This window comes from Euprymna scolopes, chromosome 45 (assembly GCF_053919585.1).
Source record: "Euprymna scolopes isolate OS-2025 chromosome 45, ASM5391958v1, whole genome shotgun sequence".
Taxonomy (NCBI): domain Eukaryota; kingdom Metazoa; phylum Mollusca; class Cephalopoda; order Sepiida; family Sepiolidae; genus Euprymna; species Euprymna scolopes.
Window position 1 is genome coordinate 43,174,778 of NC_136526.1, and position 13,658 is coordinate 43,188,435.

The following is a 13,658-nucleotide window of genomic DNA, read 5'->3' on the forward strand; positions in this document are numbered from 1 at the left end:
TTTAACGTTCGTTTTTCTGTTTTCTTTTTCCATCACATTCGCGTTTTCTTTTTGTTTTTCAGATTTTTTAAAGTTTAACGTTCGTTTTTCTGTTTTCTTTTTCCATCACATTCGCGTTTTCTTTTTATTTTTCAGATTTTTTAAAGTTTAACGTTCGTTTTTCTGTTTTCTTTTTCCATCACATTCGCGTTTTCTTTTTGTTTTTCAGATTTTTTAAAGTTTAACGTTCGTTTTTCTGTTTTCTTTTTCCATCACATTCGCGTTTTCTTTTTGTTTTTCCGATTTTTTAAAGTTTAACGTTCGTTTTTCTGTTTTCTTTTTCCATCACATTCGCGTTTTCTTTTTATTTTTCAGATTTTTTAAAGTTTAACGTTCGTTTTTCTGTTTTCTTTTTCCATCACATTCGCGTTTTCTTTTTATTTTTCAGATTTTTTAAAGTTTAACGTTCGTTTTTCTGTTTTCTTTTTCCATCACATTCGCGTTTTCTTTTTGTTTTTCAGATTTTTTAAAGTTTAACGTTCGTTTTTCTGTTTTCTTTTTCCATCACATTCGCGTTTTCTTTTTATTTTTCAGATTTTTTAAAGTTTAACGTTCGTTTTTCTGTTTTCTTTTTCCATCACATTCGCGTTTTCTTTTTGTTTTTCAGATTTTTTAAAGTTTAACGTTCGTTTTTCTGTTTTCTTTTTCCATCACATTCGCGTTTTCTTTTTGTTTTTCAGATTTTTTAAAGTTTAACGTTCGTTTTTCTGTTTTCTTTTTCCATCACATTTGCGTTTTCTTTTTGTTTTTCCGATTTTTACATTTAACATCGTTTGCCTTACGTTAGTTTTTTTTTCTTTGTTTTTTCGATTTTTTAAAGTTTTAACATTTTTTTTTTATATAAAATATTTAATTCAATATTTAAAAATATTTAATTCGCTTATTCTTATGTTTTGATAACCCCTGCCCCCCCCCCCCGCCTGAGCACACACACCTTTAAACACCTGGGCAACGCCGGGTACTCCCCACTAGTATAATATAAATTGTAATTATATTTTCCAGTATTCATTTAAAAATGCACCATATGCATGTGTAGTTCATTATTATCTACTAGCAGAGAGACCCGGCGTTGGCCAGGATTAAATGATCAACATATTTAACAATTCCATACTTTTATAGTACAGCATAATCACGTTGACACACTGGTTCCCGCTGGATCACTGAAGTTAAGAAACGTTGGACCTGGTCAGTACTAAAATGGGTGACCATTTAAGACTTCCAAGTACTGTATGTGCTCTCTGCTTATCTTGGCATTGTTTCCATTCATCCTGGTCTTCTTGCCACTGGACTCAAGCAGTGCCGATTCAGAAGAGGTGTGGTTAGAGATTGTGCAAACTTTGCCTCATAGTTACACGCACAGCTGCCCCTACAGGGGGTATCCTTTGTCTTTTGAGACTGAATGGAGGTATCGATCGATATCAACTTTTATAGTCATTGAAATCGGTGCAATCGCCCATTTTTCAATCAAATCAATTGTTTGCTCTAGTTGGAGACCCATAATGGCACACGAAGAGAAAGCTTCACATGCCTTCGAATAATGACTTAGTCCACAATACATTGTTGTCTATATTGTATTGTAGAGAACATACTGTTGATTTTATAAAATTATTTTTCATATATAATGACTTGAATTAAAGTTTAAAGTATAAAAGTCAAGTATCATGGTGTAATTGTGCTTTAAACAGAAACATTCACTCGAATACACCCCTGTCATATCAAAGAAACTAGTTGATTTATGTGTCGGGCCTTTTGACTTGTGTGGTAATAAAACTTCTCAAATGCACTTGTGATGTTAGGCTGTGTAAGGTGTTAACTTTGATCAAAATCGCCTGTTCTTTCTTTCATCGGATTATTTTAATTATCGATACTTATCAAAGACATTCCGATACAAAACTTAACACTGCCAAGCACAAAGTAAATTTGTTTGAAATTTCATAAAAACCGATCCTGCCATTTTTGAGTCCATAGGGAATGCACTTACAAATTTCCTTTTATATAATAGAGATTTTGTGTATAAAAATGTGTTATAAAGCTTCATTTCTCTCAATTTTTCTTTTACAAGACTGTTTATGTTTAAGCTAGCATTTGCTAACTGGTGACCCTTTCATTCTCTCCATATTTCATTTATTTCCATTTTATTATTCATGCATATTTATATCTCCATTTTTTCCCCTTCACTAAAACAACTTTTATACCCTAATTGATATTCATTATTGGTAGGGTTCTTAGCAATACCTAAAGACGCTATCGTCACCTAAAGTAACCCTACCAATGAACATATATGGCATTCGTCATGATACCATCCGTCTACTAATTTTAATTAATAAATACTAAAAAATTAATGTGACCAAAATGAGCATATTTTTGCTAGTAATAATAAACAAAATTTTCAGTAGCTACACAAAGGCAATCAATTTTGAAACCCACATCATTGTCAGGCAATGAATAAAGACCCTTATGTACTTCTATTTGATACCATAAATCCCATATTTTTATTCATTTTTTTTAAAATTTAATTTCTGTAATTTTCAAGTTAAAACTAAAGTAATATTTTGTTCATGAATGTCCAGCATGAACAGAAACTTCAATAATATTAAAACTCCTAATACAAAATTTCAAATTTTACTCAAAAGTTTTTTGATCTTAGAATAGAGCTTCGTTTTCAATTTCACTTTCAAATAGATTATCATTTTTTGTATCGTCATGCTGAAATTAAACGTTTCGTAAATGACTAATTTTTTGCGCATTGCCATTTTGTTTGTGCTGCCTGACAGGGTCAGGTTGTCATTAAATAATACCTTAATATTTTAAGCAGACTGCTATGCGGCTTGAGTCAATCAACATCAATATAGGACATGCTTTAAAGCCTTTTGGATGACTTATGGTGGGCAACGTAACCACACAAGATTACACATCAGACGTGCATGTTGTATGCTGCCACTTTCACATATGATGGGATGTCGGTGTTTTGTAAAATTGTTGACAGCTGCTTGAAAATTGTATATGGCAGACACATGTCATCTTATAATTGTGTCACCTATCGGTGAATTTATCGACTCTTTCAACATCTGCAGAGTAAATGGATTCACTTATCGATGTAACACAATTGATTCTAGTGTTTATCATTGTAGAAACTGCTTTCTGCAGATTAACTATTCTGAAGAATTCATTTTACTTGTAACTAGTGTAAGCTACAAGAAATCAAAGGACCTCACTTCCTGGAGCTAAGACTTAATTTCTATATGAGAAACAGTTCCAAATGTTCAATCAAGATTATCCGCGATCTCATATGTTGAGTTAATAAAACCTTAAAGAAAACTAATTTTTCCTCTTCATTCAATTGACCACTTAACTATGGTATAGTTTATCTTTATGTTGATCTTTTTTTGCTCTTGCTGTATTCCATGACAAGAATTCATCTTGTGAAGTGGAATATCTAGTTTAGTACTGTTACTAGAGATAACATCACTAGAAGAAGGTGCACTATTCCTGATATAAGCCAGTGTATAGTTATGCAGAGGGAATCTTACTTGGGCTTTGAATGTCATGTTATTTTGAATATTTGGTCATTTTATAAACATGTATTAGATTGCATGTTACAGACTTACTGCAGGTGAGAAGTGTTTGGCCAAGAGAAAGAGAATAGTAGTACAGAAAAAATTGAAAATATCTGATTTGGAGTTTGGCTGCTCAGAATCTGATTTTTTTTTGGAGAAAAAAAAAAAAGAGTGTCTAATTAAAGAGAGGTTCCCGGTTGTGGTTTTGAACCACTTTATTTTTGCTAGAAATAATGGCCGAGACATCTGGAAGATTAAGTCATAGATAAGACTAGCCATTCTCTGAGTGGTTTTCTTGGGTGGTGGAATTTAGATTACAGAGAAAAAAAAGCGACCAAAGTTTAGGATTTCCAGTCAAAGGTGCAGATATTCCATGTTAACATCCCATCCCATTTATCCTGCCCCAGGAAAGAGTGATTATCTCCCCTTATATGAGGAGAGGGCCGCCAAGGGTAAAACCCCGGATGCGACTAGTCAGTTAGATTTTCCCTTTGAGACGAGTCGCACGTGTTAGCGCTTGCTATAATAAAGTTTTATCTCATAACACATTCATGTCTGGGCCTTGGTTATTTCATCTTTAACATCTGGTAGCAGAGCGTACGAAGATAAAAAAAAAAAAAAAAAAAAAAAAAAAAAAAACAATGAATTCCAGAATATTTGAACCACCACGACTAAACCCGGAATTTTACCATTCATAGAAACGAGAAATTGAACTATGGAAGATAGCAACGAACATTCCGCCTTCAAAACAAGCTCCCGCTGTATTTCTTTCGCTCACCGGACAGTCTCGCGCTGCTGTACTAGAAATGGACATTTCATTACTGAATGCCGAAGAAGGAATGGACAATCTCGTCGAAAAGCTGGATACACTTTTTCTTCAGGATAAAAACCAGTCTGCTTTCATATCCTACGAGAACTTTGAGAGTTATCAGCGTGAACCTAACGCTTCCATAAATGACTACTTAATCCAGTTCGACAGGCACGTAGCGAAACTCAGGGAATTTAAAATAATTTTATCAGAACCCGTATTAGCCTATCGCGCGTTAAAGTCTGCCAATCTCAACCCCGAAAACGAGAGATTAATACGTGTGACAATAAACAACCTCACTCTAAAAGATATGGCTCAACAATTAAAAAAAATTTCATGTGAAAACTTAACCACGGCTAGACCACAAAACATTTCCATAAAAAATGAAACTGACAACGTCGTTTTTAGTGAGGCAGACACACAGACACAGGACAACAGTGAAATACTGGTATGAAAATAAAATCTCTACAAAAGGTAACTTTGCCATGTGTCATTGCAAAGATGAACATTAAAATAATGAGTGATGTTGTTGACGCTGATATCCCTTTGCTACTAAGCAAGATGGCCATGAAAAGAGCCCAGACAACCCTAAACTTTAATGATGACACAGCGGAAATGTTTGGAAAAAAAAAAATAAGGTTGCTGTGCACCACTTCTGGCCACTACCACATCCCTATATCTACACCTCCACCAGACCGGGGTAAGTTACGATATATTTTATTTTTAAACAAAATTAATAAAAAGAGCAAAGTCGAGAAATTAAAAATTGCTACCAAATTACATCGACAATTCAGCCATCCCAGTGCACAAAAATTGTGTAATCTTGTCAAAAGCTCTGGTTTAAAAGATGCTGAATTTATGGATATACTGAGGAAGCTTCCTCTTGCTTGTCAGACCTGCCTCAGGTATAAAAAACCTGCACCTCGACCTGTTGTAGGATTTCCCTTAGGAACTCATTTTAACCAGACTGTAGCCATGGACATAAAGGAAATTAATGGACATAAAGTACTACACTTGGTGGACCATGCAACCAGATATAGTGTCGCTGTTAGGCTTACAAGTAAGGAGAGCTCTGATATACTCACTGCCATCTTCAAACGCTGGATTGCATATTTTGGTGCTCCAGCAGCTTTTCTTACTGATAATGGCCGGGAATTTGACAATCAATTCTTCCGAGACATGGCTCAAAACTTGAATATCGTAGTCCGTACCACTGCTGCCCAATCCCCCTGGAGTAATGGATTGAATGAAAGGCACAATGGTTTTCTGGGAGAAATGGTCAAGAAGACTTTAGAAGATGCTCGGTGTAACTTTGATGTTGCTCTCTCATGGGCGGTCAATGCCAAGAATGCACTTCACAATTCACACGGCTATAGCCCTAACCAACTGGTTTTTGGAAAAAATCCCAACCTGCCTTCTCTCCTGAATGATCAACTTCCTGCACTAGAAGGTGTGAGTACTAGTCAAATTGTTGCTGACAACCTCAATGCCATGCATGCTGCAAGAAAAGGTTTCATAGAGTGTGAAGCCTCTGAAAAATTGAGACGAGCTCTCCGTCATCAGGTGAGAACCAGTGTAATTGATCAATACAAGAATGGTGACCTTGTCCTTTTTAAAAGAAATGAATCTGATCGATGGCTTGGTCCCGGTGCTGTCATAGGCTGGGAACATAAACAAGTACTAGTCAAACATGGAGCCACATACGTTAGAGTGCATCCTTCACGCTTAATTCCATATCCTGACACATACCACAACACCTCTGAACACCAAGACACCAGTGTACGAACAAAACCTCAGAGGCACAACAATGCCACCACAAGTGGTTATGTGCCAATAGATGAGGGCAGTGAAATTGATGACCCTGAGCAGAATGAGGCCAATGAATGTGACACGTTACCCAAAGTGGCCACCAAATCTGTACAACTGCCTAAACCAGGCCAAACTATAATATGCAAATTCACCAATGATGAAGACCAAGAATGGAGAAAATTGAATGTGATCAGTAGAGCTGGTAAAGCCACTGGCAAAAATAAATATTTAATGAACGTTGCTATGGAGGAAGGTGACCCCTTCTGGCTAGATTTTGAGAATGGGGTCTTGGAATGGGAGACAAACAAAGATGACCAACCCCTCACTAATGAAGCCACGGAGGTAAATCTAATGACTGACTCCTCTAATGACCAATATGATAAGGCCAAAAAGAGAGAACTCCAAAGTTGGATTGAACACAAAGTCTACACACAAGTATTAGATCAGGGCCAACCAAAAATATGCACAAGATGGGTCTACACCAACAAGGAGTTGAATGGAAAACAAACCTTTAAGGCCAGACTTGTTGCGAAAGGCTTTCAAGATAAAGATGCCTGCAATGTTAGAAATGACTCCCCAACATGTTCAAAAGAAAGTTTACGATCAGTCTTAGGAGTTATATCAGCAAGTGGTTGGGTATGCAAATCCATGGACATCAAAACTGCCTTTTTACAAAGCAAGCAATTAGATCGACCCGTCTACCTTCTTTCTCCCAAAGAAGCCAATGTATCCCCTGGTTACATCTGGAAATTATCCAAATGTGTTTACGGTCTAACAGATGCATCTCGATCCTGGTACCTAACACTTAGAGAGAAACTAGTAAAGCTAGGGGCCACACCATCAAAATATGACCAGGCTATTTTCACTTGGCATTTCAAAAACAAGCTTCAAGGCATAATTGCCACTCATGTCGATGATTTCTGCTTTGCTGGTTCAGAAACCTTTGAGAACAAAGTCATTAATGAACTTCGTAAACTTTTCAAAGTGAAATCTGAAGAAGTTGCCAAGTTCCAATATATTGGATTAGAAATAAAAAAATCCAATAGTAACATCAATATTGGACAAGATGAATACACAAAGAAACTCAGACACATTCCGCTGCAGAATGGAAGAAGGCTGGAAGACAAGCTGACATCCACTGAGATCTCCGAGGCCAGACAGCTAATCGGTCAACTCAACTGGCTAGCCACTCAAACTAGACCTGACCTCAGTTTTGATGTCAGTGCATTGAGTTCCATATTAAAACAAGAAAATGTGGAATGTATAAAACAAATAAATAGGACTATCAAAAAGGCAAAAAAGGAGAAATCCCAAATCCATATTCCCAATCTTGGAAACCCTAAATTGCTTCAAATTATAGCATACAGTGATGCATCCTTTGCTAACCTAACTGACGGTGGATCACAAGGTGGCTACATTATTTTTCTGGTTGGTAGTAATAACCAATACATGCCAATAGCCTGGCAATCTAAACGCATCAAAAGAATAGTCAAAAGCACGCTTGCTGCGGAGACTCTGGCCATGGTTGATCTTACTGAAGCCTGCCATTATTACAGAAAATTGATACTGGATTTGCTGCAAATGGAAGATCACACTATAAACATCAAGATAACATGCAAAACAGACAATTCCTGTTTGTATGATGCAGTGCATTCTACCACACAAATCCTCGATAAAAGACTAAGAATTGAAATGGTCATCCTTAGAGAAATGGTTGACAGAGGAGAAATTGCAGAGATATCCTGGATACCCACTGACAAACAAATTGCTGATGGCTTAACAAAAAAGGGAGAAGTGTTAACATCCCATCCCATTTATCCTGCCCCAGGAAAGAGTGATTATCTCCCCTTATATGAGGAGAGGGCCGCCAAGGGTAAAACCCCGGATGCGACTAGTCAGTTAGATTTTCCCTTTGAGACAAGTCGCACGTGTTAGCGCTTGCTATAATAAAGTTTTATCTCATAACACATTCATGTCTGGGCCTTGGTTATTTCATCTTTAACATTCCATGAGATCTGGACTTTGTTTTTCTGAGGACTGGTAGTTGTATCTGTGTACTTCAAAGAAGATGGCCTTTTGGACGTCTTGATTTGGTTTGGTTTAGTTAAAAATCTCATTTGGCAAGTATGTTGTTCAAAGGAAGAAATAATCACTATTGTGACCTTCCATAAATAAACCTGTTATTTTATACAAGAATTGCAGTTTTGTTTGCAGGGCGAGTTCTTTTATTGCAGCACTGACAGAGACCACACAGCTGACACTGCAATCAGCGTGGAAATCGAGTAGTAAGTTTAGACCAGCACAATGAACAGGACAATCACAATCTGTGCACAAACATGTTTATAAAGGTTTACTTTTAGGATGAAGTATTCTCATGTCAAGTTGTCCTGACAAAAACTCGTCGAAAAAAAACCAAAGCACCTGAGAATGTCTAGTAGGCATTCAAATTCAGATTTTTATTTATTTTTATGGTATTCCATTTTTTTTTCATAATAGTTCAAACGTTTTGTAAATTCATGAATTTTGATTACAACCAACATCACATTTATCTTGTTCAAAATTGTTTACGTTTTCAAACTCTTCAACATTGTGATAATATACTACGGCTTTTGTCAACAATAATATTAGCTCATCTTATGCAATAAGTAACATTTAAATAAAACTTGTTTATCAAGAAAATACTATTAAATTAAAATACCCATGCCAAAAATTGCATTTAAAAATCTTTCATAGTGAAATTATTGCAAAAATAAATATTTTTTGTGAAAAAAAAAAAAAAAAAAAAAAATCATAATTTAAAAACTTCTCCAAGATAATATTTACAGTTTATGAAAGTTAGTGTTAAAGTGGACTTGAAACAGATTTTGATGGTAACCTTTTGTCTAATAAGATAAAGACATTCTGTATCATCTGATGCACTGCAGTTCAAAGCTGGAATCGGCTCTTTGGATGCAGTCCTGGGCAGATGATGAGGAGACTTAGGTCTACCCAGATACCATGGTCCCCCTTTCGGCCTTGCAGTCAAAGTCTGATGGAAAGGCTAGCCAATACGATTGAAACAAGCACAGCTGCAGGAGTTATCAGATAGGTGTTGTAGTAGTGCTTCACCATCTGCCTATCAGGATTCCAAACTGGATTTTTTGTTGAGGTTAATATGAAATTTGCATGAATTAAAATGTATTTAAGCATATTTTATGACTGGGCAATGCTGAGTCGTCTGCTATTATTGTATAGTTTCAAATGGTGTTTCAATAAAATCACTGGTCCCATCACCTCAATGAATTGGCATACAGTCTATAAAAATCATGCCTTAACCAAGGAAATGACTTACAAAGAAAATTTGTTGCATTGTTGACTATATAGTTTAAATAATTACTTGGTCAGTGACAGGAGTAAACATTAAAGGTTGTGGCCAGAGCAAAATGTGAGAAAAATTTTCTATAGGCATTAAAAGTGATTTTATGTTGCTGAGATATATATTAAACTAGCCTGGGTGCCCGGTGTTGCCTACATGTTTTTTTGTTTTTTTTTACATAGGCATCACCACATTATCGAGGCCACTCAAGAATAAGGGTTAAAAAGTGTACAGTAGAAATTGGACAATATAGTAATCATTAGTAATGAAAATTTGGTAAATTTGATAACTTATATGGAACGGCTCATCAAGAACTTATTTACGTTAGACTTGAACACAACCATGTTGTAGTCAGCTGGAAAGCAGGAAAACGGAAGACAATTCCACAAGCATGCAGTTCTAAGAAAGAAGCTTTGTTCATGGAATCTACGTTTAGATAAAGAGTGGGAAGAATTATTGATAGTGTTTTCAGCTAGACGAGTGTTTCTTGTGAAAGTTAGGCGAGGGGGACCATAGAATGAAGCTCAGTCGAACACTTTCCATGAAAATAACGATACATCAGAGACAAACTCGCAACATCTCTTCTGTGAGATAGAGGTTGCAAGGAAGAGAAAAGGACATCTCCTATGAGGCTACGAAGTCTATTTTGAACTCTATCAAGGCAGGCCAAGTCCTTTCCAGCAGCTCCTGCCTAAATGTGGCAACAGTATTCCATCCTTGGACGTACCTGGCTCTTATATAGATAGAGAATTGCATCAGCAGTGAGATATCTACCGGATCGATAGAAAGATCCCACCATTTTTCCAGCGGCCTTGGCAACAGATTTGATGTACGTGTTCCATTTAAGATCAGGAGTAATGGTCAAGCCCAGAAGCTTGTCAAAACTTGAGGCCTCCTGAAGCTGAGAGCCATTCATTTCAATTGATGCCAGATGTGGATCAGAATGTTGATGTAAAGAGAGAAGCTTGGTTTTAGATGCATTAAAAGTAACCAGCCACTCCTTTCCCCATTGTACTACGTGCTCAAGATCAGAGGAGAGAGAATCGGAGAGAACTTGGTCGTTTACTGTCTTAAATGTGCTACCATAAATGGTAGTGTCATCAGCATAAATGTCTACAAATAATGTAAGGATGTGATTTGGAAGATCATTAATGTAGATCAGAAAAAGAGTTGGGCCCAGGATGGACCCCTGAGGGACACCAGCATTAATACTGTGAGCTTCTGATTTTTGCCCCTCAACTACTACTCTTATGAACCTATCAGAAAGAAATGATTTGATAATTGAGAAGACATTTCCAGCTATACCATAGCTAGAGATCTTGTGAAGTAAACCTTTATGCCATACCCTATCAAAGGCCTTAGATATGTCAAGAGCAATTGCCCTAGAAAGGTTGCCTCCGTCGAGAGATTTGCTAATCCTATGAGATATAACTGTAAGCACATCTGCTGTAGATCTAGCAGAACGGAAACCATATTGAGTGTCACTAAGAAGGTTATTTTTGTTGAGATGGTTGATTACTTCTGTATTTAACAGATTCTAGCAACTTACTTATGACGCACAGCAGACTTATTGGCCTGTACTGAGAGGGGGATGAGCGATCACCTGAATTCTTAAATACAGGGCATACTGATTAAATTTTCCAGGGAGATGGGAAACTATTCTCTTTAAAACATTTAAACAGTTTTGTAAGTATGGGCGCTAGTTCAGGTTGAAGTTTTTTTGAGTACTATAATTGGAATGGAAGTGTGTTGAGCAAAACAAAAAAAAAAACAGTGGTAGTAGGTAGGCAGATTCGAACCGCAAAGGAGGCAATGAACGTGAAAAAAAACAAAAAACCCTGCCGTCTTTGCTGTTGCACTCATCGCCAAACTGAAAGTGACGTAGGTTTAAATTAAGGCTACACAATTGAAAAGATAGGATGACTTTCGAAACTATTGGCGAAAAAAGCGATCCCTCCTTGTAGAAAAGTGCCCAGTTGAAGGTGAAGGAATTAATGTTTTTGGCAAATTTTTCAATATTTGTCGTCCGAAGGGTCAAGCTTCAAAATGATACCAATCATGTAAAAATCTGTTGCCTCTGTTGAAAGTTTTAGGCAGACATGCATACATACATTTAAACAGACAGGTGAGATTTATATTATAGACTAGCAGGGGTGCTCGGCATTGCTCGGGTGTTTGTCAGTGTGTGTGCGTAGGAAAAAAAATGTTAGTAGGTGGGTAGGCTCGAACCCAAAGCCTTGAGGCAAAGGCGGAAAAGAAAGTGAAAGAAAATGTGATATCTTACCGCGACGCTAAGAGGGCAGAGGAAGTGAGAATCGTTGAAATATAACGATTAAAAAGTTAAGTGAAGGAGTTGACACAGGTGAATAAATGTCATGCACTTAGCTTTGGCTGCAAGCCAGTTACTGCGTATTTGTTTGTTTCCCCAAGATGTTGGGGAAAACCACCTCCCCCATAAAAAGGGGAGTGTCCAAATGAATAGCAAATGTCTGATATGACAGGTGGGCCCACATCGATCAAAGCTCATTGCTTTCTGGACATCCCGGCACGAAAGGCTGAGAACACGACTTCGCTTTCGACTTTTAGTTTCGCTTTTCTATTTTGAGTGTTGTTTTTAATTTTCTGTCGATGTAACCTCTCACCTTCAGCTGTATCTTGTTGAACTTTAGGTTTCTGTCGAACGCTAGAATCTAGAATTTTACCATCTTTTTTTTTTTACTGTTTATTCATCCCAATAAAGGCACAGTACCACTAAGTTGTAAGGGGCTACTAATAGGGACCAGATTTGACAGGATACTATGTAGGGAGTTGAGCAGAGAGATGTTGACATTACACTTGCACTTTGCATGTCAGTACAGTCAGGGAAGCAGAGAGAGAATTCCAAAATCTAGCAGGGAAGAAGCTATTTGAGTAGAAGGCTTTACAGCATCTAGGGATCTCTACAGTATAGGGTGGGAGTTTGCTGCTTGTCTGGTTTATCGGAGGTATTTATGTCGGAGGGGGGGTAATGCTTTGAGAAAATAAAATAAATAGAAATAAAATAGGTTTAAGACTCCTGAAATTCATACTAGAATTGTCTACAAGGATTCATGGTGTAGTGGTTAGAGTATTTGGAAAAAAACATCAGTTGTAGAAGTGATATTCTTCTGAAGATTTATGGTTCAATTCTCAGTGTGGGCAACTGAATAATACAACTGCGAACTACTTAGGATCTCTACTAAATCATGGCTGATGGAACAAGAACGTGCTACCCCCCCCCTCTCTCCCGTGAAGGAAATAAAGGGTTCCACATGAAATTCTGTCCAGATTCCAGAGTTCGGCAGAAACATTCCACAGTCTAACAAGATACACCTGAAGAAAGTCAGAGAATACATCACCCAAAACATCATGAAAATGACACTCAAGATGAGAATAGTAATCCGAAGAATCCAAAGACGAAATTCCCAGTTTTTCATCATTTAAATTTATATAGTTTAATAATAACTAATCTTGTTCATAACTTATTTCCAATGTTCAAAATTTTTCAATTTGTTGTTGGCGAAAATTAAAATTACAAAAAGAAAAAAAAAAGTGCTGAAAAACGTTGATTGTTTCTTTTTTAACTTGACATTCCATTTTAAAACGAAAGTAAACAAACTCTACACAAACATTGTTTGGATTCTCAGAAAAAACAGATTCCAAAATTTGAAAACAATGTTGCTTACAGAAAATCCTGACAATACAGTGAATGGCAATCATCTGTCAAACAAAAATCTATCATTTTTATAAATCAACATGTTATCATTCTTTTGAGTACGACCATAATATTTTTATAAATCATGTCATTCTTCTGAGTATGACCATAATCTATATATATATATATATATATATATATATATATATATATATATATAAAAATGTAACTTTTGGTTCGTTCGCAATTAATTGTCTAAAAAACCACTGGACGGATGGCTTCCACGTTTTGGTATAATATGTTTACTATATCCATGTGTGTTTTTATATATTTCTTTTTAATTATAACATTATACTTAATTTTTCTATGATAAATAAGTGTGTTTCTTTGTACCGATAGGCGATTTTTTTTATTTAG

At 36.4% G+C, this 13,658-nt stretch overlaps 1 protein-coding gene across 1 annotated transcript; it reads left to right on the plus strand.

Moving 5' to 3' along the window:
* Nucleotides 1–4,965: 4,965 nt before the first annotated feature.
* Nucleotides 4,966–8,148, plus strand: LOC145269175 (uncharacterized). Its single transcript, XM_080124783.1, has one exon. The coding sequence runs from the start codon at nt 4,966–4,968 to the stop codon at nt 8,146–8,148; it is 3,183 nt and encodes a 1,060-aa protein (XP_079980909.1).
* Nucleotides 8,149–13,658: the final 5,510 nt, after the last annotated feature.

Coding starts and splice junctions, on each gene's coding strand:
- LOC145269175 (XM_080124783.1), top strand. CDS start 4,966: ATGGCCATGAAAAGAGCCCAGACAACCCTAAACTTTAATGATGACACA.